Source organism: Miscanthus floridulus, unplaced genomic scaffold (genome assembly GCF_019320115.1).
Source record: "Miscanthus floridulus cultivar M001 unplaced genomic scaffold, ASM1932011v1 fs_861_2, whole genome shotgun sequence".
Classification (NCBI taxonomy): domain Eukaryota; kingdom Viridiplantae; phylum Streptophyta; class Magnoliopsida; order Poales; family Poaceae; genus Miscanthus; species Miscanthus floridulus.
In genome coordinates, this window is record NW_027097362.1 from 14601 (window position 1) to 41518 (window position 26918).

Below are 26918 nucleotides of genomic sequence, written 5' to 3' on the forward strand. Positions count from 1 at the left end.
TCGGATCCAGCGTCCGATCACTTGATCGACGCTGGCATCACCTCTGTCTTCTTCACCCTTGCTCAAATGTGCTAACCACCAAGTGAATCACCTTGTGCACATGTGTTAGCATATTTTCACAAACATTTTCAAGGGTGTTAGTACTTCACTAGATCCTAAATGCATATGCAATGAATTAGAGCATCTAGTAGCACTTTGATAACCGTATTTTGATACGAGTCTCACTCCTCTTAATAGTACGGCTATCTATCCTAAATGTGATCACACTCACTAAGTGTCTTGATTACTAAAACAAAATGGCTCCTGCATTTTATACCTTTGCCTTGAGCCTTTTGTTTTTCTCTTTCTTCTTTTCCAAGTTTAAGCATTTGACCATCACCACGCCATCACCATTGTCATGATCTTCACCATTGCTTCATCACTTGGAGTAGTGCTACCTATCTTCATAATCATCTTGATAAACTATTTGCCGCCATTATTGATGAAGGGGACTCTTGGATGTGGGCCGGTCGGTTATGTGGCAATGTCCGTGATCGCTAGCGTGAGTTAGTGCTGCTTCGGGCTTCCTGGAAGTCGCAAAAAAAAAATCTATGTAATAATCAGTTATTTTATCTCCATGTCCACCGCCTAGCGGAGCGGCGGTGTGTTTTTGGGCCCTCCTTTCGCCACCTGTATCTTGTCGATGGTCAATTTTTGGCGGCTGTTTTGGAGCTTCAAAACAAATGGATTCTGGGCCGTTAGATAGTTGGTTCCCCTGTGCTCGATCTGCCGCCCGATGAAGCCACTACGTGCCTCCGCCAGAAGCGCCGCCGCCGCCGCCCGAAGCCGCTGTGTGGGCCTCCGCCGCCGTCGCCCCCAGGCTGCCCGGGCTCGTTGCTCCGTTCCACCTACAACACCACCGCCACCGCGTCCTCCTGCTCCTCCTTGTCTCCCAGCGGTGGCGCTGGCGCGGGAGCCGCATCCACGGCCAAGCCTCCGACGTTGCGTGGGCTAGGATGGACCGATGGATGCTGGTGGAGGTGAAGCATGGGGAGGAGATGTTCATCCTGGAGGCTAAAGATGGCCGACGACTGTGCTGTGGCGAGGCCCAAGATGGCCGTCGACTGTGCCGCTACGAGGTCGTCTCCTCGGTGAGGAGGCGCTGGCTGATGGTTGCAGGGGGTAAGTCCACCTCCATCTAGTACATGTCCATTCTATCAGTGCAGCCAAGCAACCAAACAACAACTCTGCTATACTGGCTTAGCTTATACGTGTAACCAGGTTGTATTGCTGGGGCCAGGCTTCAGCTGCCCTGGCTTAAAATCTAGGGTAAAGTATAATTTACACCCTCCAACTATTGCCAAAGTATAGATTTCAACCTCGAACTTCAAAACCGGATAACTTTGGTCCTCCAACTCTTGAAAAAGTTCAACTCTCATCCTTCTGGGCGGTTTTGCATATGAACAGTACTTTTAATATTTTCAGGAGACGCCGAAATTTTATATTATTTTTTAAGCATCTTAACGTCCTCAAATGAAAAAACTCAAAACTACAAAGTTGTAGATCTCATTGAGAGCTACAACTTTGGTATAAAAAGTATTTTCATTTAACTCCATACAAATAATATATTAGTGCTCTAATGCGGCAAGCGCTAGTTGGCGATTATTATGGTGCTGAAATTTTATATTATTTTTTCGAGCATCTTACTGTCCTTAAATGAAAAAACTCAAAACTACAAAGTTGTAGATCTCATCGAGGTCTACAATTTACATATAAAAATTATCTTCATCCGCCATCGTATTGAAGGGATTTCTATTTTTTGAAATTAGAGTCTCATCACGTGATAATATATTTTGTCGCGTGATGAGACTCTAATTTCAAAAAATAGAAAAACCCTTCAGTACGATAGCGGATGAGAGAGTAAAACCATATTTCATAACGTGTTTCGCATTCTCTCGAAACTTTTGTTTTCTGGTAGTGGGTGCTAAGTTTTTTTCCTTTATATTACAAAAAGATGGAAATTGAAACCAGGCTTTTGGGTTACGTTTTTTTTTGTCGTTATTACTGTTGGAGATGCACGCTCTTAGGCTAGTGAATTATTATCCTTTGTTCCGAGGAAAGGAAAACAGAAAACGCAGGGATGATTCATTTGCATTGGATTGATACGATGCGACCAGTGGTCAAACTCAAATACAAGGTTATTTGGGTCATGGGTGCATGTGCATGCATGTCATCGTTAGAGATGACGTAGGAGGTGATCAGGCCGGGCCGGGCGCGCTGGGCAAGGGCAAGTCGATCGGCTCTGCATGCAACCAGTCCATGCATGGCTAGGCTAGGTGTGATGGCTCCGATCCAAACCGGTTCTGATCCGACTCGAACGACGCACGCATGCAACTCGATCCGATTGATATGATCTCCGATTCGTTCGTATCCTGTTGGAAGAGCTGCAATCCGGCCGGGCCGCCGGCCCTTTGCATTGTTGCTCGCTGTATTTGCCTAGTTAGCTTGCCAGCCGACACGATCGGCGTGCCTCCACCACTGTGCTCTTGTCGCGCCACCGCCACCGCCACCGCCACCACCCGCGCTTACATTACATACCGGCCGTCCGTCGGTGGATCGGATCCTGCAGAGACGTACAGACTTGGGGCCGGGAGAGATGAGCCATCCGGGATGGTTTCACCGTGACCCGTACGTGGACAGCCTTGATCGCGCCGAATTAGCAGCAGATCCCGTGGCCGTGGCCTTGGCCCCCTATCTTTATGGTACTTACTGTTAGATTGATCTCTTGACCAGTAGGCCCAACGGCCTATTGGGCCTTGGTCTCGCGCCCTGATCGGGGGTGCCCAACCCTACATGGTTGGTGGGCCCCCGTCGCACTGCGCTATATAGAGAGGTGGGGGCCGGCGGCTCAAAGTACGAGGTTCGCCGTGAGCCGCAAACCCACCGACAAAACCCTAGACCGATCTACGAGGGCGCGCAGCCAGCGACGGGAAGCCGCCACCGTCATCATCGTCTCCACTGCGTCGCCTCTCTTCACCGACCGTCGCTGCCCGTGCGCAGCCTACATCGACGAACCTGATGGAAGCTACTGGATCCTCCACCCCTGCGGTCTCAGGTTCGGTACCCTTCCCTTTTCTCTCCCTGTCTCTCTGTAGACCGTTCTACATGTCCTAGGATCTACTGTTTTACATGTTGTACCAAATAGAACAGTCAAAGTCTAGATCGATGATCCTACAGTCATAACATTGGTACCAGAGCCACGGTTTAGGTATAGATATGGCTAGGGTTTTGATCTAGAACGGATAAATCGGTTTGAAAAGCAAAAGATGAAGAGATCCAGTGCGGATCTAGAACGTAGAAGGGGCTTCGGCCGACAGTGGGTTCGGATGAACCCTAACCCTAACTGGGTTAAAGGAAAATTGAGGGCTCGTTTTCATGACAAAATCGAACCCTAAAAGCCGAAATCGTTTCGGGAAAAGCAAAACAGAGGCCATCCCAAACCCCAACCCTAACCCTAATCGTCAAATCGGGTCAAAACCGAACAAATCAAAAGAATCAAAAGAAAGGGGAGAAAGGTAAGAGGGTGGCCTACCTCGCCGTTGCGCGGCACTACAGTCACGCCGGCGCGCGGGGAAGAAAAGGGCCGGCCGGGGGTGATCTACTCGCCGGAACGGCCACTAGGGCGCCGCGGCCAGGCCGCTCGACGGCGACGCGCTCACCCGCTGGGGAGCGCGCACGCCGGCGAGGGGGCCGGAGACGGCGCCGGGGCTTGCTGATCTCTCTCGCCGTCGGAGCTCCTCGCTCGGTGTCTGCTGCGGCGGGACTGAGTGGAGAGGAGAGAGCAGTGAGGGGCGGAGAGAGAGAGAGCGAAGCCGAATGGCGCTAGGGTTCACGGGCGCCGCGGCGGTCGCCGTTTTTGATCCTCCGATGCGCGCGCACAGCCGTCGGATGGAGAGGAACGGCTGAGATGGAGTGGGCCAAGTCGCAGCCCAGGCGGGCGCGCGGACGCGCGGGACATTGCCGGCCCAGGCCCAGGTTGCGGCCTGGGTGTGGCCTGTGCGCGCGAAAAGAAGATGGGCCGCGGCTGGCTGGGCCGATTTCGCTGGCGCGCGCGCGCGCGCATGGGCAGGCCGTGGGCCGCGCGTGTGCTGGCTGGGCCGAAATGGTAAAATGAATAGAAAAGTCACAGTTTTTGTTTTTCTTATTTTCCAGAAGACAGTTTGATCAATTTGAATTGATTTTTTTTATGATAATTTCTGTACAAAAATTTATCCAACGATATTTTTTGTTCAGTAAATGGTAAATTTGCTTCTGGAAAATAGGAAGAGATTATTAAATGTTAAAGTTTCCGCTGCGTATTTAAAGATGTAATTTTCATTATTAAATTCGAACCAACGGGAGAATTTAATTTTGAAAATGGATATGTTTTAAATTGATTATAATGTTGTTGTTATTCTGACCAACGTTGATTAATGACAATATTATAATGTTTTTTGTTATACATTAATTCTATTTCTGCCCAACGGTGATGTAGAATTAGTGTAGAAAATAATTGTATGTTTTAATTTTGACCAACGTTAAACTAAGGCATGCAATTATTGTTGTTATTTCTGTTCTCACCCTATTTGAATTATGTTTTCAGGAGGATACAACTTGATGAGTTGTATCAAAGAAATCCCCACTCTAAAAGGTGATAACTATATTGAGTGGAAGAAAAAGATAGACCTGGCCTTTATCCTCGCTGAGGTGGACTGGGTTGTCACCACACCGTGCCCTAAAGAACCTGTGGCACCGGTGAGGGAGACAGATGAGACTGATGCTGCATGGCAGAACAGAGAGCGGGATTTTGCTCCCGTAAAGATGTCCTATGACCTTGAGCATAGGAAATGGGTCACTGCCAACAAGAAGTGTCTGGCAGTGATAAAGAACACAATTGAGCCTGCTATTGTGGGCTCAATTCCAGACTGTGACACGGTCACAGAGTACCTAGACAGAATAAAGAGTCAGTTCACTGGCTCTTCAAAGACATATGCAACCCAGCTGATCAAGCAGCTGGTCACAGAAAGGTACTCTGGTGGCGGCAGTGGCATTAGAGAGCACATACTGAGAATGAGCAATCTGGCATCTAAGCTCAAACCAATGGATTTGGCACTCAAGGATGAGTTTCTTATTCATTTGATTTTTGCTTCTTTGCCCAAAGAATTTGACACATTTGTTGTTAACTACAACATACAGCCTGAAAAATGGGATTTGGAAAAGCTCATAGCCATGTGTGTGCAGGAGGAGGAAAGAATAAAAGTTTCACAAGGTGGTTCTGTGAACTACCTAAAAGATAAGAAAAAGAACTATAATAACAGTTCTTCCTCCAAATCATCTGGAAAAGGTCCCATGCAACAGTCTCAGAACCAGCAATTCCCAGTGGCTAAAGACCAGTGTCTCCACTGCAAGAAGACAGGGCATTATAAAAAGAATTGTCCTGATTTCTTAAAGATGATAATGAAGAATAAAGGTGAGAACATTATTACGTTCGTAAATGAATCCTTGTATGTAAAGTTTTCAAAATCTACTTGGTGGATTGATTCAGGTGCAACTATTCATGTTGCTAATTCATTACAGGGATTCCGTTCGATGAGAACTTTGCAAAGAAGCGAAAGTTTCATTAAAGTCGCAAATGGAGAACAAGCAGATGTTGAGGCCGTTGGTGATCTTCCATTAGAGCTTGCTGATGGCTTCATAATTATTCTTAGAGATGTTCTTTATGTACCTTCTTTGCAAAGAAATTTGATTAGTGTTTCAAAGTTGGACCATGATGGTTATGATTGCCACTTTGGAAATGGCAAATGTCAAATATTGTTTAATAATAAATGTATTGGTCTTGCCTTCCGACAAGACGAGCTTTATTTGTTATCACTTCGTGAAAATGTTAATTCCGTATGTGATGTGAATGAAAATGTATCCTCATCGAACAATGGAAACAGAAAACGAAAGAGAGCTCAAGATGCGTTGTCGAAATTATGGCACTGTCGTTTAGGCCATATTTCGAGGGGGAGAATAGAAAGACTAGTTAAGAATGATATTCTTCCTCCATTAGAGCTCTCAGAGTTAGAACAATGTAGAGATTGCATAAAAGGAAAGTATGTAAAGAAAATTAAGAAAGATGCCAAACGAAGCACAGGAATTCTACAGATTATTCACACAGACATATGTGGTCCTTTTCCTGTGAAAAGTGTGGATGGTTATGATTCATTCATAACATTCACAGACGATTACTCTCGGTTTGGCTACATTTATCCAATTAAAGAAAGAACAGAAGCGTTGGATAAATTTAAAATATTTAAAGTAGAAGTTGAAAATCAGCATGATTTAAAGATTAAGATAGTCAGGTCTGACCGTGGAGGAGAGTACTACGGTCGGCATACCCCATATGGACAAGTTCCTGGACCTTTTGCAAGGTTCTTACAGGAGAATGGTATAGTCGCCCAGTATTCAACACCGGGCGAACCTCAGCAGAATGGAGTAGCTGAAAGGCGTAACCGTACCCTGATGGATATGGTGCGTAGTATGATAAGTTACTCCACTTTACCCACGAGTCTGTGGATGGAGGCGTTAAAAACCGCCATTCATATTCTCAATAGAGTACCAAGTAAGTCGGTGCCCAAAACACCGTATGAGTTGTGGACAGGAAGAGTACCCTCGCTTAACCACTTACGTGTGTGGGGGAGCCCTGCTGAGGCTAAAGTTTTTAACCCAAACACTGGGAAGCTAGATCCCAAAACAGTGAGTTGTCATTTCATTGGCTACCCAGAAAAGTCAAAAGGTTTTCGTTTCTACTGTCCTAACAGACATACAAAGTTTGTGGAAACGAGACACGCTGTCTTCCTAGAGGATGAAATGATAAGGGGAAGCATGGTAGCTCGAGAAATTGACCTTGAAGAGAAGAGGGTGTTTGCACCCACTCCGATCATTCATGAGCCATTTTTCTCACTACCTGCTGTTGCTGCACCAACAGGACAAGACACTGTGGTGCCAGCACCTGTTGTTATCCCGCCTGTGGCAACAATGAATGATGATGAGGAACCTGTGGCTCAGGATCCTATAGAACCTATTGCCACACATGAGGGGGAGCAACAACAGCCTCAAACAGAAAATGTGCCAATTGACGAGGCCCCTAGAAGGTCTCAAAGAGTTAGAAAATCAGCTATTCCTGCTGATTATGAAGTGTACAACACTGAAGAATTTCAAATGGAGGATGATCCCACCTCATTTGAAGAAGCCATGAAAAGTGACCATTCATCAAAGTGGCTTGAGGCCATGGAAGATGAGATGAGATCAATGAATGCAAATAAAGTTTGGGATTTAGAGATAATTCCTAAAGGAGCCAAAACAGTAGGCTGTAAATGGGTCTACAAAACAAAACTTGACTCTCAAGGGAATATAGAGAGATATAAAGCCCGACTTGTGGCAAAAGGCTTTACACAAAGAGAAGGGATTGATTACAATGAGACATTTTCTCCAGTCTCATGTAAGGATTCCTTCAGAATCATAATGGCATTAGCGGCACATTACGATTTGGAATTACACCAGATGGATGTAAAGACGGCATTTCTCAACGGAGACTTAGAGGAAAATGTTTACATGGCACAACCGAAAGGTTTTGTCATAGAAGGAAAAGAACGTTTGGGATGCCGCCTAAAGAAATCTATTTATGGATTAAAACAAGCTTCAAGACAGTGGTACTTGAAGTTTGATCAGACAATAAAGAATTTTGGGTTTAAAGATAATGTTGAGGACAATTGTGTCTACGCAAAGTTTAAGAATGGGAAGTTTATCTTCCTTGTCCTGTATGTGGATGATATCTTACTTGCTAGTAGTGATGTCAGTCTACTACTGGAAACAAAGAAGTTTTTGTCCTCAAAGTTTGATATGAAAGATCTTGGTGAAGCTTCGTTCGTTCTAGGGATCGAGATTCACCGAGATAGAAGTAAAGGGGTATTAGGACTGTCACAAAAGGCATACATAGAAAAAGTCTTAAAGAAATTTAGTATGCACAAATGTAGTCCCTCACCTGCTCCTATAGTCAAGGGCGACAGATATGGGGATTTTCAATGCCCCAGGAACCAATATGAGATCGATCAAATGAAAGTGGTTCCATATGCTTCAGCTGTCGGAAGCTTGCAATATGCTCAAGTGTGTACGCGCCCTGACTTAGCATTTGTTACCGGGTTACTTGGCAGATTCCAGAGCAATCCTGGAATAGAACATTGGAAATTGGTAAAGAAAGTCTTGCGTTATTTGCAAGGAACGAAAGGCCTCATGATGACGTATAGAAGATCTGATTCACTCCATATAGTGGGATATTCAGATTCTGATTATGCGGGAGATAATAGAAAATCCACGTCTGGATATGTGTTTACTCTCGCAGGGGGAGCTATTTCATGGAAAAGCTCAAAGCAAACCGTCACTACATCGTCCACAATGTATGCCGAGTTTGTAGCATGTTATGAGGCAACGGGGCAGGTGAACTGGCTAAAGAAGTTCATACCCGGTTTGAAGGTGGTTGACGACATCAATAGACCACTGAAATTATACTGCGATAATAATCCAGCAGTACAGTATGCTCACAACAATAGGTCAAGTGGTGCTGCCAAACACATTGACATAAAGTATTATGTTGTGAAGGATAAAGTCCGGGATCAGATGATAAGTCTTGAGCATATAAGTACCGAAAAGATGCTCGCGGATCCGCTTACAAAAGGCTTACCACCCAACGTGTTCAGAGAACATGTAGCCGGCATGGGTTTAAGGGAAAGCCTATAATTCCTGGACTATAAAGGGCCCAAAAGTTAAAGTAACTATTTCAGATCAGAGACGTGCATTGTAGCTGTCAAATCTATCGGCGATTGACCGAGACGATGAAACATGCTCTATGCATCATCTGTGAAGAAATGAGTAAGGTTTAAAGGATTGAAGTTTAAAGTTTAAAGATAAAAGTAATAGTGAGATCAAGGGGGAGAATGTTAGATTGATCTCTTGACCAGTAGGCCCAACGGCCTATTGGGCCTTGGTCTCGCGCCCTGATCGGGGGTGCCCAACCCTACATGGTTGGTGGGCCCCCGTCGCACTGCGCTATATAGAGAGGTGGGGGCCGGCGGCTCAAAGTACGAGGTTCGCCGTGAGCCGCAAACCCACCGACAAAACCCTAGACCGATCTACGAGGGCGCGCAGCCAGCGACGGGAAGCCGCCACCGTCATCATCGTCTCCACTGCGTCGCCTCTCTTCACCGACCGTCGCTGCCCGTGCGCAGCCTACATCGACGAACCTGATGGAAGCTACTGGATCCTCCACCCCTGCGGTCTCAGGTTCGGTACCCTTCCCTTTTCTCTCCCTGTCTCTCTGTAGACCGTTCTACATGTCCTAGGATCTACTGTTTTACATGTTGTACCAAATAGAACAGTCAAAGTCTAGATCGATGATCCTACAGTCATAACATTGGTACCAGAGCCACGGTTTAGGTATAGATATGGCTAGGGTTTTGATCTAGAACGGATAAATCGGTTTGAAAAGCAAAAGATGAAGAGATCCAGTGCGGATCTAGAACGTAGAAGGGGCTTCGGCCGACAGTGGGTTCGGATGAACCCTAACCCTAACTGGGTTAAAGGAAAATTGAGGGCTCGTATGAGGCCAAGCTCACCTCTAACCCGATCTCGACATCGGCGATCTCCATCGCCACCCCCATCTATCCAAGCCGCTATAGCTCTCCTAGCCCTATGAGTAAGCGTGCTCGCATCCCCGCCTCCAGCAAGGCTATCCTGGGGCTCAAGGAGGTGCTGCTCACCACCACCGAGGACGACGACTGTGCCATCTGCACCACCACCGAGGACGACGACTGTGCCATCTGCCTTAGGCTTTGGCTGATCCTGCAGATCAGGACAAGGAGGAGCCAGCAGCAGCTGATGTAGAGATCATGACAAGGCTCTGCGCCATGCCCTGCTCCCACGTCTTCCACCAGCGTCATAACGCCGTCTGCCCTCTCTGTCGCTACCAACTGCCGACCACGGATGATGATGAGGATGACGACGACGACGAGGAGGATGAAAGAAGGATACGGACAGAGTATACTTTGGTAGTGTTTAGATGCCGATTTTTTTTTGCAAATGGTACTGTAGCACTTTCGTTGTTATTTTGCCATTAGTGTCAAATCATGGTTTAATTAGGCTTAAAAGATTCGTCTCGTGAATTTCATTTAAATTGTGTAATTAGTTTTATTTTTTTATCTATATTTAATGTTTCATGTATGCGTCCAAAGATTTGATGTGACGGGGAATCTTGAAAATTTTTGGGAACTAAACAGGCCCTTTAAAGCAAAACGAGGAATGTAGGCCCGAATTTGAGGCTATTGCTAAAGTTAAGCTTAGAAAAATAGACAACCAAATATAGGTGAGGCTCCCGAATCAAAATTAGGGGTCCTAATTTGGGAGACAGCTTTTGTAAAGTCACTCCCGCCCGATCTTAATTTTCTGTACGTTGATTTTTTTTTTCGGTTTGTGCATGGAAAATCGGAGGCATCCACATGCAAAGATATGTGGAGGATTGCTACTCCCTATCATGGGGTGGCGATTTTTTTTTCTTCGACACTCCATCGCCCCTACCGCCGCACACCACCGGCTCCTGGAGGTTCGCGGAACTCGAATCTTCAGTGACTATTTCAGATCCAATGATACTGAGAAGTAGAGAAGGCAATGGAGATTAATTGCGTTTTGTAGGTTTTGGGTATGAGTTAGGGTGTCAAGGAGGGTGGTCGCGGTCGCCACCTACCGCCATCTAGGAGGTTCGCCAGAATTTGATTCCCGGCCATTATTGTTAGATCTGAGAGCACTCTGAGAGGTAGAGCGAGCAATGGAGATTCTAAATGGAAGGTTCTGGGTTTGGGCAGCTGGCGACGGCGGCATGAGCGGCGACCAAAGCTCTTGAAGTGATACGCTTGCTTTTTTTTATTAGGAGCAGTAGTTTGTTGGAAACATGGTAGGTGTTAATTTTTATTTCCTTTACAAAAAGATGGAAATTAAAGCCAGGCTTTTTGGATTACATTTTTTTCCGTTACGGTTGGATATGTCCTTTGTTTAGAGGAAACGAAAACAGAAAACGCAGACATCATTGCAGTGGTCGATCGAATACAAGGTTATTGGGTACATACGTGTCATAGGTGCATGCATGTCATCATTAGAGATAGATGACGTAGGAGGCCAGGCCGGGCAATTCGGGTCTGCATGCAACTATACTTTTCCAAATGGCACTAACATGGTGGGCCGGCACGGGCACGGCACTAAAAAGCACGGCCCAGGCCCGGCCCGGCCCGGCCTGCTTCGTGCCCGTGCCTGGCACGGCCTGGCAGCAGTGCCGTGCCTGGGCTGCCACCTCGGCCCGCTAGCACGGCCCAGGCAGGGCACGGCTAACAGGCCGGCACGGCCTTGGCACGGATCCAGCAAAGGAGGGCCGTTGATCCCCTCCCCCAGATCCTTCATGACCGTTGGATCCGACTGTTGGATGGGTCGACTATATAAGCCAGCGCCCCCACGCCGCCCCGTATCGACGAAACCCTAGCTCATTTGTTTCCAGCTCCCTTGATTAGTTGTCTTAGTTATCATTTATGTACTGGACTATGATATGCTGGACTTATGAACTTTGATTTAAGGACAATGAACTTAAAAGGAGCTGGGCTGTACTCTTTTTTCCCTGTCTAGGGTTTCTCACAAGGATGGGTTTTACCTAGACAGGTTTTTAATGAGGCAGCCATTGCACTAAAGCTCCAATAAAATTTTATTTTGTTCTCTCTGGTCTGTTTCTGTGTTTGTGATCTTCTGAAGTTTCTGTTAAAGTTTGAACTTGTATCTCTGCTGTCAAAGTGTGATCTTCTAAAGTTTGATGTATTATACAAGTTTCTGTTAAAATTCTGAAGTTTCTGAGGTGTTTGACACTTTTAGTGCCAGTGCCGGCACGAGCACTACGGGCTGCCGTGCCCAGTGGCACGGCACGGCACGCCTAAGCCATGATAGTGCCGTGCCTGGGCCGCTGAGTCGGCACGGCGGCACTATCAGGCACGGCATGGCTAACCTGCCATGCCGCGTAGTGCCGTGCCTGGCCGTGCCGTGCTGGGCGGCCCGTTTGGCCATATATACATGCAACCGGCCAAGTCCCTGGTTAGGTTAAGCTAGGTGATGGCTCCGACTCTGGATCCATATCTGTACGTACGTTCTGATCCGACTCGAGCAAGCCATATGCATGCGATCCGATTATTACGGCAACTAACTCCGATTGATCCCTTCTTGTCCAATTGGTTCGTTTCCCATAGGAAGAGCTGCAATCCGGCCCATATCGGAATCGGAAGAACCAGCCACCGCCACCGCCTACTTCTATATTCCATTATATATACTGATCGAGCAGCCCCGGCCGGCCGGCCCTTTGCATGCATTGCTCGCTGTATTTGCCTAGATTGCCAGCCGATCGATCGGTGCCTAGCTCCGATCCACCACTGCGTGCTCGATCTTGTCACGCCACCGCCACCGCGCTTACATACCGGCTGGCCGGCCGGCCGGCCGTCGGTGGATCATCGGATCCTGCAGAGATAGACTTGCATTGCATTGGGGAGAGACGATGAGCCATCGTCTTGCAGACGACAGCCGATGGTTTCAAGGTGTCTCGTACCGCATTGATCCCGCGGAATTAGATCCCGTGGACTTGGCCTTGTCCCCCTATCTTCACGGTACTTACTACGATGTAGCATCTCGGCGTATGATGCCAACCTTTTCTCTAACCCGACCTCCGCCATCTCTCCAAGCCGCTAGCCGGCTCCAGCACAGTCCGTCCTACGAGTAAGCGTGCTCGCATCCCCGCCTCCAGCAAGGCTATCCTGGGGCTCAAGGAGGTGTTGCTCACCACCATGGACGACGACGACGACGACGACTGTGCCATCTGCCTTAAGGCTTTGGCTGATCCTGCAGATCAGGACAAGGAGGAGCCAGCAGCAGCTGCTGATGTAGAGATGATGACAAAGCTCCGCGCCATGCCCTGCTCCCACATCTTCCACCAGCACTGCATCTTTCAGTGGCTCCATCGCAACGCCGCTTGCCATCTCTGTCGCCACCAGCTGCCCACCACGGATGATGATGATGATGACGACGATGACTACGAGGAGGAGGATGAAGTATCGCCTGATTTTTGGTTCCCATCGGTCCCGTACGACGAGGGTGTTACAACCACGGCTACACTGCCTGACCCTGAAGGAAGCCAAGACACAAGCACTGAAGACGCCGGCCCAACTATTGTAGCCCATCCGGCAAGAGCAGCAAGACAGAGTGTCCGCGCCCGTCTCGTCTGCCAAGCGTTCGCTTTCATGGGCCAGAGTGGGCTTGATCCCTAGGCTGTAGAGACGGCTGCGCCGTTGGGACAAGCTACCGGCCGGCAAGGCCGGGTGTATCAGAGGCAGGAAGAGAACGCTGAGAAGGCAACAATGTATTGCACTACTAAAAAACAATTTTTTTAGGGGCGGCTCAGCCGCACCTACAAATGCCTCTCAAATAAGCCCTCTCTACAAATTCATTTGTAGGGCCGCTGGTGTTATTAGCCGCCTCTATGAATAGTCTGATTTATAGAGGCTGCTCTATATCCAGCTGTCCTTACAAATAGACGCTGAATATTAAAAATTAAGTACTTAAATTCAAAATTTTTCAAACAACCTCGGATGAAGAAATAACCAAACTAAAAGTTGTAGATCTCGAAAAGTTATGAAACTTTGTTGTTTACAACTTTTTCATTTGAAATCATTTACTGCTTCAAAATGCTATTTGAAATTTAATTTTGAAATTATTGAAAACTCTGATTTCTCTTTTTAATCTCTGACTAAAACTTGTAACTAGTCTTTCTTTCTCATACTAACTTTAAATTTGATGATTTTTTCTTAAAAATTTCTAAAATCATGATCTATCAAATTATTGTGTTCTTACATCTATTATTGTATCTATTTTTTCATGTGACTGTGTTTTATCTATTTGAATTTTGAATTTCAAAAAATAGCAACTTCAAACGTCATTTTTAAACATTAAATGATTTCAGCTGAAAAAGTCATGAACATAAAAGTTTTAGAACTCATCAAGATTTACAACTTTTATTTTAGTCATTTCTTCATATGATAAAGTGGTACTAACATTGTTCACAAAATTTACATCTCTGAAACTATAAGAGAGAGATGTAAAATTTATGAACAATGTTACTACCACTATGTCAGATGAACAAATGACTAAAATAAAAGTTGTAGATCTTGGAAAGTTATAGAACTTTATAGTTGACAACTTTTTGATTTGAATTAATTTTGTCAATGTTAACTACGGTTGAATTTCTCAAATTTAAAATTTGGATTTTTCAAACGACATCGGATGGAGAAACAACCAAAATGAAAGTTGTAGATCTCAAAAAGTTATGAAACTTTGTGGTTGACAACTTTTTGAGTTGAAATCATCTTATCAACGAAAACTACGTTTGAATTTTTAAAATTTTGAAATTTGATTTTTTAAACGACATCGGATGGACAAACAGCAAAAACGAAAGTTGTAGATCTCAAAAATTTATGAAACTTTGTAGTTGACAACTTTTTTATTTGAATTCATCTTGTTATGGAAAACTACGTTTGAATTTCTCAAATTTGAAATTCAAATTTTGTAAAACGACGTCGGATGGAGAAACTACCAAAATAAAAGTTGTAGAATTCGAAAAGTTATAAAACTTTGTAGTTGACAACTTTTTTATTTAAATTGGTTTAGGGTCTCAAATAATCAATTTATACTCGGTTTAGTATAATATGTGGGGAACCAAAATGCAATATGGACACAAGTGAGCGTGAGGGGGAGGTCACGGGTCGAATGCCGCCCAGCTTCAAAACAAACGCCGTGCCTCTATATTTTTTTTTCCCTCTGGGGACCTCTCCGGGTTTTTTTTTTTTTGCTATTTTTTTGCCCCTAAAAAACGATTTGTAGAGGCGGTTGACCAGCCGTCTCTACAAATTATTGATTTGTAGCCACTCTTCGTAGGGGCGGTCGGCAAAACCACCCCTACACAGGGTCACCGGTCACCCCTACAAAAACTTTGTGTAGTAGTGTTGAACCTTGAAACCTCTGAATACTAATCCTTCCTCCGCCTGCGTGCTCTGCTTCCCCTTCTCCAAGTCCATCTTCCCTTCTCATCCCTAATTAAGTTACTCTGACAGAGGGCAGTTGGGAGGAGGAGGAGGAGGAGGTACGAGAAGGAGACGACAGTGACAGCAATCCGGGATACTTGCGTCTGACCTTGGCGGCGGAGGGACGACGACTAGAGATCAGGTCAAACTATATATCCAACTGGCAGCTGAGAGGAAAACCTGGCCCCATCGAGACACAACTGCTGCGGGCCCTCGCTCGCTGCCTAGCTACTTACCAAGCTTAGGTCCGTTCGTTTGCTAGAGAACGGTTCTCAGGATTAATTCCTAGCCGGAGTGCTATTCTATTTTATATAGTCTTTGATCGTCTGGATTATTGATTCCTGGTGGAATCTGGCATAGGCCTTAATATACATTATTAGTACAATTCATCCAATGCAATGCAAAGCCGTGACGATATGATGTGCATGTCGTCTCGGATCGGTTTGTGTGATATATTCAACGATTGTATGCTTTCATATGTACTTACTCTTTAGCATGCATGCATGCGGACTCGAATGAATACTAGCTAAACGAACGATCGAATCACTCCCTTCAAGAGGAAGGATGCTTACGCCGTTTCTACCTTGTTGCAATAAATATTTGTTTCCATTCCAAATGCATGTGAAGAAGACAAATTAACGAAACCAAGTGGCGCTTAGCACTTGTGTATGCACGCACTGACTAAAGGCAGGGGGAATTTCTGAATATGCAAACATGTCCATGATCTCGATTCTTCATCGTCACATTAAAAATGTGTCATGGTCGGCGCAGCGGAAGACTTGTACCAGGAGGCGACGTCAAATGGCTAATAGAATATCCCGTCAATCCATCACCTGTCCATCGAATGCGAGAACCGAGCGTAGCTCGGGTGGCAAGGCCCGGTTCTTGGGACCTTGCCAGCCGGAGTTCGAGATCCCATGGCTGCGAATTTTCGGTCTCTCACCCAAAAAAAATCTCTCTTTGTGCACGGGAACCTGGTGACTGCGTCGGCAACGGTGCGCCTCTAGCGGCGCCGGCCTGATTGATCTATCCTGGTTCGCTTGGGCCTTCGGGGCATGTGCCAGGGTTCGGGGGTTTTTCTGGCTAGGGTGATATGGCCCCTTCTATATGAAAGCTGTGGGGGCGGTTCTTCCCCCATCCGGTCCAGTTTTTGTGCATCTAATGCTTTGTTCCGAGCGCCCGACAGTTTACTGGATATCGGTCAGACGCAGGGCAAGGGGCCATGTCAATTTTAATTCTCGTCTACTCTCGCCCAACTAACACAACCTTTGTTTAATATCCCATCAATCCATCACCTGTCCATCTCCCACTTTGCCACTCCTCCTACTACTGCTCCGCACACCCGCCCCGCCGACGTAAAGCAGACACCCCACTGCGACACCGCCGCACCATCCCCATGGTTATGGCTTCCACGGTCATTGCTGCTGCTTCTTTCCACCTCGCCTTCCCTCTCTTCTCCGTGCCGTCCTCCTCCTCATCGTCCTCCAATACCCTTCACTTCCCTCTCCACCGTCGCCGCGCCTCCCGCCCCCTCGTCGTCGCTGCCTTCAAGAAGCTCTCAGAGGCGTCCCTCGTGCCCATCCCTCAGCAGCCCACATAGCCCATGGTTGACGAGGACGCCCTACCCCCAAAGCTCGGAGTCTACAGCGTATACGACCCCGCCAGGGAGCTGCAAGCCTGCAGTTCGCCGGGATTTCGCGCAACTTTAGGGCCAACGTCAGGGCCGCATCGGGATATGATGCATGTTGCAAGTGTACATTTCAAATGTTTCAGATATTTAGAGGTATGTTTCAAGTCTTTTCATACGGATGTTGCAAAAATAGATCAGAATGTTGCACATGTTACAATGGTTGTACAAGTATGTTGCAAGCGTCCGTCTCCAATGTGTCATTTGTTTTTTAGAATTATATCGCAAGTGTGTTTATCTGGATGTTGCATATGTTTCGCACATATGTTGCAAGCACTTTATCTGGACGTTGCGTATGTTTGCAATGGTTTTCAATTTTTTTGCAAGTATTTCAGCTGCATGTTTTTCAAGTGCTTCATCTGTCTTTTTTGTAAGTTGCAAGTGTTGTATCTGGATGTTTTAAAAGCAGATCTTGTGTTGCACATGAGATGCGTGTGGGGAGTGGGTGGGTGCGCGAGCGGTCCCCGCACGGGCGACGGGTGGTGCGGCCCCTGTGGGCGCGGGTGACGCTGACACGGTCGAGTGACGTTCAGGCGGTGCGGGCCCACGTGTGGATGTGCGCAAAATGGAGGGGAAAACGACTACAGCGAGAGGCGCCAGACGTCTTTGTTCTCCCGGAAAACATTTGGGTTGACCCTATTGTAAAACATATGGACTCTATCCTAGAAGGAAAGGTGAAGGAGGAATCCTGATCCTAGTCCGTCTGTATGTGGGCTCTTACCAAACTCTTAGGCCTTGGCAGGACTATATATACGCGTGAGCTCTATGTTGTAATTACCCATATTTAGAGGAATAAAGAATAGTCTCCTATCTTGTGTCTATTTGTTCTTCTACTTTCATCTACTGTGTTGATCATCACGACAAGCTCTTTGTCATCACGACAAGCTCTTTGTCAACTTCGCCGTTGAAGCCGTCGCCGATCTTCGATGCCGGCGCTTGTACCGTCGACATCCCGCTACGACTACTTCGACGACATCAACATATCCGACGTTATTAGCGGAACGGATCTGCTATCCCTACCTACAAATAATCTACACTGCATCGACATGCACCGTCGTTATCGAGCAGGCGGTTCTACGACAATGCCAAACACCCTACGCACCACTGCCTTACGTGGCACGTGAGGTAGATCAAATTGACATCCTCTATAAGGTATGAAAAGATCGCATCCCGAAGATTGCATTTGTCCCAGGCATGCATCAATCTGGGCAATTGTTCCCATATCTTAATACTGTACATGTAGTACATACAAAGTTGTACACGCAGTACGTACAGTCATATTATATATATATATATATATATATATATATATATATATATATATATATATATATATATATATATACACACAGATTGGTTTTAGGGTTAGTAATAAATAATGCTTGCTGGCTTGAACGCCGACCTGCAGTGCAGCACCATGCATGAATGCATGAGCATGTGCACCGTCTAAGCGCGATGCATATAAGGGGCCAATGGGCATGTACGTTGCCGTAGTGCACCGTCTCGCCGAGACCGCCGGAAGCTCGATCCTACTCGAACATCATCATGGACCGGCATGTCGTAATCATCCGAAATCAAGTAGTAATACAAGGATAGTCGTCGCAAACTGCCTGCAGCAGCCAGCAGCAAAGCATCGAACGAGGGTCGCACAATCAGTGCCTGAAAACTCGACGCATGCATGCGGATCTAACCTACATCCGTATGTGCCACACGACGCGGCACCAATGCCGTTCATCCAATCGTGACCCGTACGCCATCGTCTCCGGCCTATGCCCTGCCATGGCCTGAACTTTGCCGTGTAGAACAGCTCGATCATATCGGAAGCTACTACAGCCCCAACTCGTCATCCTATGCTCCAATGCACCCACCACAGTCGCCGATGCACGTACGTACTCTCTTGGATCTCCGCCCTCACACGCGAAGCTTGGCACTCGCGGCCGTGGTACCAGCCCGCTCGAAGCGATTGGCTTAGGAAGCCACTAGGTTTTGAAATCCTTGCCGACAGCCCTAATCCTGTATGAAGGCTTTAGCGGTTTAGGAGCTGAGGGGAAGATTATATTTATATTTATTAACGGAAAAGTCTCGAAGACTGGATAGATCATGGAGGGAATATAAAAATCTAAAATAAAAGGATCTGTTTCTATTAATCCGAAATTTTTACAAAAGGTCTTGATTTCTCGCAGAAATTAAGTATAGATTTGATATTCTTGTAGAATAGCGCCTATACTTTCTGAAAAATACAGATTCTGGGTGTTTCTGAATATAACCCCTCGAGAATTTCAGTTTTCACAGATGTTTATGCATATTTCTTATACCCGCATGTATAAGAGTTTTGTATGCAACATTAAATCTGTAGTTTAATTGTTATTTTGCCTAGCTTTATTTTTTTGAAATTAAGAGTAGATTTAATTCTGAAAATTTTCTACGCTTTGGATTTAATTCTGATTCTGAGAAATGCTAGTGCAAGCCTGTTATGAATTTTATATACCATGTAATTGTAAGAATAAGTTTTGAACAATTACACTACAAACATGGTATATGAGCTCTCTAAATCCTGCAAAACCTTAGATTTATCACATTTGAGAGACTTATATTTGTTTTCCCTAGCATAATGAATTTTTGGGATGAATGAATATTTGATATTAATTCTGAAAATTTGCATATACCATAATCCTGAAAAATGCTAGGATGCTTCTAAGAGTATTTTGCATAACCATCCACTATCTTTTTGCACTTTGCCACTTGTTTACTTGTAGTAAACTCATACGCGCATGATTATTCCAGTAATAATAATATATGCATACCTTCATGAAAAAGGAATATCCTGGATTTATCCTGAATGATAGAATTATATAGCATGGTCATTATTAAATCCTAGTAGGATATTCTACTACCACTGAAGTGGAGTAGACTCAGGCACTATAGTTCTTGGCATTACTCTCAAGAATGAGTATGTGTCCACAATAAATCTCAAAGGTCTTGTGAGACTCACTGCATGAGAAATTTTAGAAGATATCCCATATTATTGAAAATTGAATTTTCAAGCTTACATGACCATATGAGATATATACGTGGCTCTATAAACAAATACAATGGCCTGAAGCTTTGTATTAAATGTCATAGAAGACAAGATTGTAAATAAGATTTTATCGATGAATATTCTCGAAGAAATGTCTCTTATATATAGAATATTAAAGAGCAATGTAATACATGAAGTATTTAAATTTGTCGTAAAAAATTACTCAAATAGAAGTTGAGTTAGAATTTTTAGACAACTCTATGAACCAGGATATATGACTTGCATATGTTGCACTCCTAGAAGGATCATGATTATATATCACCACTATAAAATAAAGCATGCATGCGAAGCTGCTAAATGTCAAGCATAGAAGCTAAGACATGTAAGAATGGATAAGAATTTTTAAGGTTTCTCTAGAAGAACTTAAATCATGTGTTTAAAGATTTGTTTTGTCTTTAAAACTACTATATCGTGAAGTATTGGTAGTGGTGGTGGTGCTTTAAGTTTTAGTTCCCGTTGATTTAAGTTGTTCATACTCAAAGAAGAGTTAATGGTTAATTTATCAGCTTGAAGGCTAATATGAAGGATTCCATATTCTTAGATGTAATTCTTACTTGCAGTAGTATGTGTTAATCTTGCATGGAATGAATTATAGATTTATATGTTTCACATATGAACAATTGCCTATTTTTGCCTATCTAAATAATTTTTGCAATGATTTTATCCACTAAGAAGCCTCATTAACCATGAAGGTTATAGTGCTTTGTGTGGTACTACCATATAGGTAGAAGGGAATCTAGATTTCCTAGAAGTACATGAATAATTGAACTATACTGGCATATTAGCTAATCTTGGAAGGATCAATTTTACCAAGAAATAGTATAATCCTAAACTAAGTTTTAATAGCCCAAAAGCTAGAAGTCTATGTCCTACTCTGAATATGTTGTTGTACATGAATAGTACGCTTGATATGTGAATTTCATGCCAGAACCAATGAATACTATAGAAGTATGATTGGATTCTATGGAACATTAGAAATGATTATTCATAGATGATGCATGAAGCATATTACTACTTGAAGTAGTTATGGCACAAAAAGGAGGAGGAACTTGGGTAAAGGCATGAGAAAATGTGGGTAATTAATATTTTATAGGCATAGCCTTCATAAATCTATCTTTAAGTGCACATATAAGGACTTGAAGTTCTAGCCACGGCCCTTCCGACCGAGTTAACTTTCTCTACATTGCACTAATTGCAAGCTTGTAGCTTTGCATGTTGTTGTTATTTATTATGTTGGATTGAATATCAATATTCCACATTACACTTGAATATATATCACTATGTTGTGTTCTCATCGAGCTACAACTATCTCCACTCCTGCATGAATATTAGCATAGAAGCTAGATTTATAGCTAGTAGCTACCTTGCATTTCTCCCATAATTAGATTGGCTAGCTAGTACGCTATGTTTATAGTTCCCATTGAACTAAGAAATATCTTGCTTTAAATGGATTGCACGATAAGCAATAAATTGGTTTAGGGCCAAGTAGCCTAAGATAAGGGGGAGCGAGTTAATATGAAATTTTCTCAATGGAGACTAACCCAATTGATGAGATGAATACTTATGGAATTAATATGATGGATAACACACTTATGATGATTTGGGATTTATGAAGAAAAGGCATCTTGGGGAATTTTGCATTAATAACAATTAGAAAGTCTAAAAGAAATTTCATGTGAGTTCCAATGTTGCGTATTCTATATTTTTGAAGTATATGGTCCATTTTTTTATATGAGTACTTGGATCAATTATTTTGGCTAAACAAAAAAGAAGCTAGACAATGAAATAGTTTTCTAAACTATGATATGTGCAAATCATGGAGAAAACATCCCTGAGTTTGTAGGAATGCTGAACTTTTTTAAGTGCACTTTATGTATTCTAGCTCGCTGCATTAATGGATAATAACCCCCGTGTTTAAATATGTGCGTTAATATTTCCCATAAATCTCTATCATAGCATACATGGATGGGCCTCCACTTGTAGTTGGAGATACAAGAATTCGAATTATTTTAAGCCCATCATAGGGGATATCTTTTGAAGTATGCCATTAAAGATCTAATATTGGCATTAGGGGGAGAGAAAGCCTATGTTGAATGCCAACTATTATTTCCATAGAAGGAAAATGATCTTAAGAGAAAATATTCCTTGAAGCTTGAAGCAGGAATAGTGTCACGTAATAAATCAAACAATAGTTTGACTAATGCTCTAGTGAAGCATGAAGCTGAGCATATGCCAAATATTTTTGAAAATGAGAGGAGTAACTTGAAGTTATAAACCAGAAGTTGTGTTTACTAGTAGTAAACTAAAATGTTGTATACTATCAAGCTAAAATCCATGGGGACGCCTGTGGATTCTAGTTTAATGTATACTTGTTGAATAAAAATAAAATACAAACAAACTCCTCCATTCTCATGAAGAGAACACCTCACGAAGAAGGTCAAGCACCTCATGTAGAGGATCATCATGAAGATGAAATCCAACACACTAAGCGCGCGCATCATAGTATTGGGTATGCAGAACAATAAATTATCTCTTGTTTTGGAAATAACAAAGAGACTGAATTATCTCATATTATGAGAATATTGGGAGAAAATAATAGTTGTCGACAACACTACCTCTATAATTGCAAATGTTTCTCTTACGAGAACCCAGATCCAAAAATAAAGTCCATGACAAAGTCGTCTGTAGCGATTATATCGGGTCAATGAAGAAATCAATTGAGGTTGGATCTCCTACTGAGAAGAAATAAATGTTCTGCTATATCTCTGGCAAATGAAATGAATGAATATAAAATATGCAGTTAATTAATAGATCATGAAGATCCATATAGTTCCCGAAGAATATAAATTGCAACAAATGAAAATTAAATCTCATATCAAGTATTAAGAAGTCTAAGGTAGAAGAATATATTCCTGTATGAATATTGAAGTCTCAAGAAGAGCATGTCCTAGAAGGAATAGTCATCGAATGACTCTATAGTGAATAATACTATCTCAACGTGCATATCACATAATAATCCATCATATAGTAGAGAATATATATCGTAGAAGATAAATATTATTCACTAAGAATGAGAACATCCCTGAAGGATTTACCAGTCGATTCTTGAATAAACACCAGTAATCCCTGAAGTGAATGTAGACCCGAGAGAATAAAAATGAGGAATCCTAAACACCATGAAGGTGTCATACAAACACTCAGAAAGTGTATATTGTAAAGCTAGTAATAAAGTGTTGATTCCTCTAAATACCATAGAAGGTATAAGAGTAGTGGTGATTTTGCCAATTGAGTTATCCCCTAAATGCCAAATGTAAGACTGAATTTATTATTTAGTGGTATAATCAAAATCTCAAAGATTTAAAGAAAATATAATTTGAAAATCCACTAAGAAGGAATTACATGTATTCAAACTCTAGTATAAGATTTGATGCACTATCTAGAAGATATTGAATATTGTAACTTATTTACTCCCATAATCCTCTGAAAGGATTTATTACCCTGAAGAATAAATTTTATTTGTTTTGCACAACTAATAAGTGGTTGTTTATGCATGAAGCATATTGCTCTTGTTTACTCATATTATAATTCATTGAAGAATGGTAAGTCAACATTTTGGAAGATATAGTATTATGGTATGCATACCATTATTAAGCACACATTTAAGAAAAGTGTGGTCTGAACAATGAAGTTTAAAGGATAGCTTTATGAGGGGGAGCAATTTGAGTGAATCTACCTTGAAGGTAATTAAAACCACTAGCATTACAAAGATCAAGTAGATTAAATATGCTAAAACATTGAAGTTTATGCATAGATCATGAAGGTCAATATTTATTCATGAAGATTATAATATCCTAAAGAATAAATGACCAAGAAGGTTAAATGTTGTACTCTTTTTTTCGGTGAGTTTTTACTTGAAGGTTTCTCATATAAGGTTTTTAATGAGGCAACATGTGCAATTCAATTTGCGAATGCGATGTACTCTTTTCTCCAAGAATCGTTTTTTTCCACTGGATTTTCGGATGGAGTTTTTTAATGAGGCATGTGCATATCGTGGTAATCGCCCAAGGAGGAGTGTTGTAAAACATACACACTCTATTCTTGAAAGAAAGGAGAAGGAGGAATTCTGATCCTAGTCCGTCTGTATGTGGGCTATTACCAAACTTTTAGGCCTTGGCATGATTATATATGCGTGTGAGCTCTATATTGTAATTACCAATATTCAGAGGAATAAAGAATAGTCTCCCTATCTTGTGCCTATTGGTTCTTATACTTTCATCTACTGTGTTGATCATGAGAGACAGAGAGGAAAAAGTCCTAACCGCTGGCAACATATTTTATAACAGACCCCACGATTACGATTATAGTTCGGTGTTGACTTGGATTGGTGGACTCCATGATATTGTATTAGTTGAGGCCCCCCCACTAGGCTCTTTTTCGTACAGCATAAATGAGTTCTATAGTAGTTGTATTGTTCTCTTTGATAGCGAGCACCATTTTTAATCTTGCAGTTCGTTGTGGAACATAAACCATCTTTCTTTAAAGAATGGCGAAAGCTTTTTTCTTTACCATAAACAAATTATGTTGCATAATGAATGACATATATCTGTCTTAACAACGTTTGTGACATTCACGGTCTCCAGTAGCGTACCCCCTCTGTTAAAAAAAGCAATTCTAGGTTTCGGACTAGTCAACCTCTATAAACTTTGACCAATGTTGTAGGAAAAATATATCTACATATATGTCATCAAATCGATCTACTGTGAAAATACGACCTCTGTCCCTAAATAAATCTATGTTGGTTGAACCAGACGGGCTGCTGTTACCCTTCCGTTGTGCGGGGCGTGGTTTTTTTTGTAATGCTTTGATGCGAGCGTCCGACTCTTTACTGGATATCGGACGGACGTGGGGCGTCGGGCCATGTCAATTTTAATTCTCGTCAACTCTAGCCCAACTAACACAACCTTTGTTTAATATCCCATCAATCCATCACCTGTCCATCTCCCACTCCGCGTCCCGCCCCGCTGCTCCGTGCGCTCGCCCTCGTCGCTCCAGTCGCTGCTCCGCGCACCCGCCCCGCCTACGTAAAGCAGACGCCCATTGCGGCCACCATCGCACCCATCCCCCATGGTTATGGATTCCACCATCACCGCTGCTGCTTCTTTCCACCTCGCCTTCCCTCACCTCTCCGCGTCCTCCTCCTCCTCCTCCAATACCCTTCACTTCCCTATCGGCCGCCGCCGCGCCTCCCACCCCCTCACGTTGATGCCATCAAGAAGCTCTCAGAGGCATCCCTTGTGCCCATCCCTCATGAGCCCATGCAGACCCTGGTCGACGAGGACGTCCTACCCACAAAGCTCAGAGTCTATAGCATCTACAACCCGTCGAGGAGCTACAGTTCGTCGGGATTTTGCGCAACATCAGGGTCATCGTCAGGGCCGCACCAGGATATGATGCATGTTGCACGTGTACATTTCAAATGTTTAGTTGTTTAGAGGTATGTTTCAAGTCTTTTCATACAGATGTTGCAAAAATAGATCGAGATGTTGCACATGTTGCACATGTTGCAATGGTTGTACACGTATGTTGCAAGCCGTCCGTCCCCAATGTGTCATCTATTTTTCAGACGTATATTGCAACTGTGTTTATCTGGATGTTGCATATATTTTACACATATATTGCAAGTGTTTTATTGTATGTTGCGTGTGTTAGCATTGGTTTTCAATTGTTTTTGCAAGTGTTTCAGCTGCATGTTTCAAGTGTTTCATCTATCTTTTTTGTATGTTGCACTTGTTGCATCTGGATGTTTCAAAAATAGATCAAGTGTTGCACATGGGATGCGCGTGGGAAGCGGGAGGTGCGCGTGCGGTCCCCATGCTGGCGATGTTCATGCGGCGCAGGCCCCCGTGTGGGCGCATGTGACGCAGGTATGGTCGAGTGAGGTCCGGGCGACACGGGCCCACGCGTGGACACGTGCGAAATGGAGGGGGAACCGACTGCAGCGACGGGCGTCCGGACAGGGACGGTCCGTCCGGACGTCCGGGCGCTAGCAGAGCCCTTTTTTTTCCTCGAAAACATTTGGGTTGAACCCATGATTACGATTATAGTTCAGTGTTCAGTTGGATTGGCTGACCCTAGGATATTATTAGTTGAGGCCCCCCACTAGGCTCTTTTTTTTGTACAACATAAATGTGTTCTATAGTAATTGTCTTGTTCTCTTTGATAACGAGGACCATTTTTAATCTTGCAATTCGTTGTGGAACATAAACCATCTTTCTCTAAAGAATGGCGAAAAACTTTTTGCTTTACCATAAACAAATTATGTTGGCATAATGAACGACATGTATCTGCCTTCAACAACGTTTGTGACATTGACGATCTCGACTAGCGTACTCCCTCTACTTTAAAAAAAGCAATTCTAGGTTTCGGTCTAGTAAACCTTTATAAACTTTGACTGATGTCGTAGAAAAAATCACTAGTACAGAAACAAGCTGTACTTCAGGTTGGGAAACCCCTTCAGTCCCCGGTTTCCCAACCAGGAGCACGAATCCGGGACTAAAGGGCCCCTCCTTTAGTCCCGGTTTCTCGTCCGGGACTAAAGGTCAGTAATACCAGCCGGGGCTAAAGAGGCCTCCCGGCCTGGCCACGTGGGCCAGCCCTTTAGTCCCGGTTGGTATTACCAACCGGGACTAAAGGTTTTCTTTTTCTTTTTCTTTTTTGTTTCTATTTTCAATTGATGATTCATTTTGGTTTTTGAATAGGTTTTCGAATACGTATTCTATGCTGCTAATATACGTATTCTACACACTTATAATGTTCGAAAGTTTGTACAAACTTATGACTACGTGTATATAAGGACAGGCAGAGACATAGAGATGGACAGGATGGAGGGACAGATAGATAGATATAGAGAGAGAGAGAGAGAGAGAGAGAGAGGAGAGAGATATAT

General features: G+C 43.7%; 1 protein-coding gene across 1 annotated transcript; it reads left to right on the top strand.

Annotated features, from left to right (window-relative positions):
* The first annotated feature begins 9747 nt into the window (after nt 1–9747).
* On the top strand, nt 9748–12030 carry LOC136533342 (uncharacterized). The gene is made up of 3 exons (XM_066525903.1): nt 9748–9835; nt 9904–10103; nt 11962–12030. Exons 1-3 carry the CDS (start codon nt 9748–9750, stop codon nt 12028–12030), a joined length of 357 nt encoding a protein of 118 aa, XP_066382000.1.
* Nucleotides 12031–26918: the final 14888 nt, after the last annotated feature.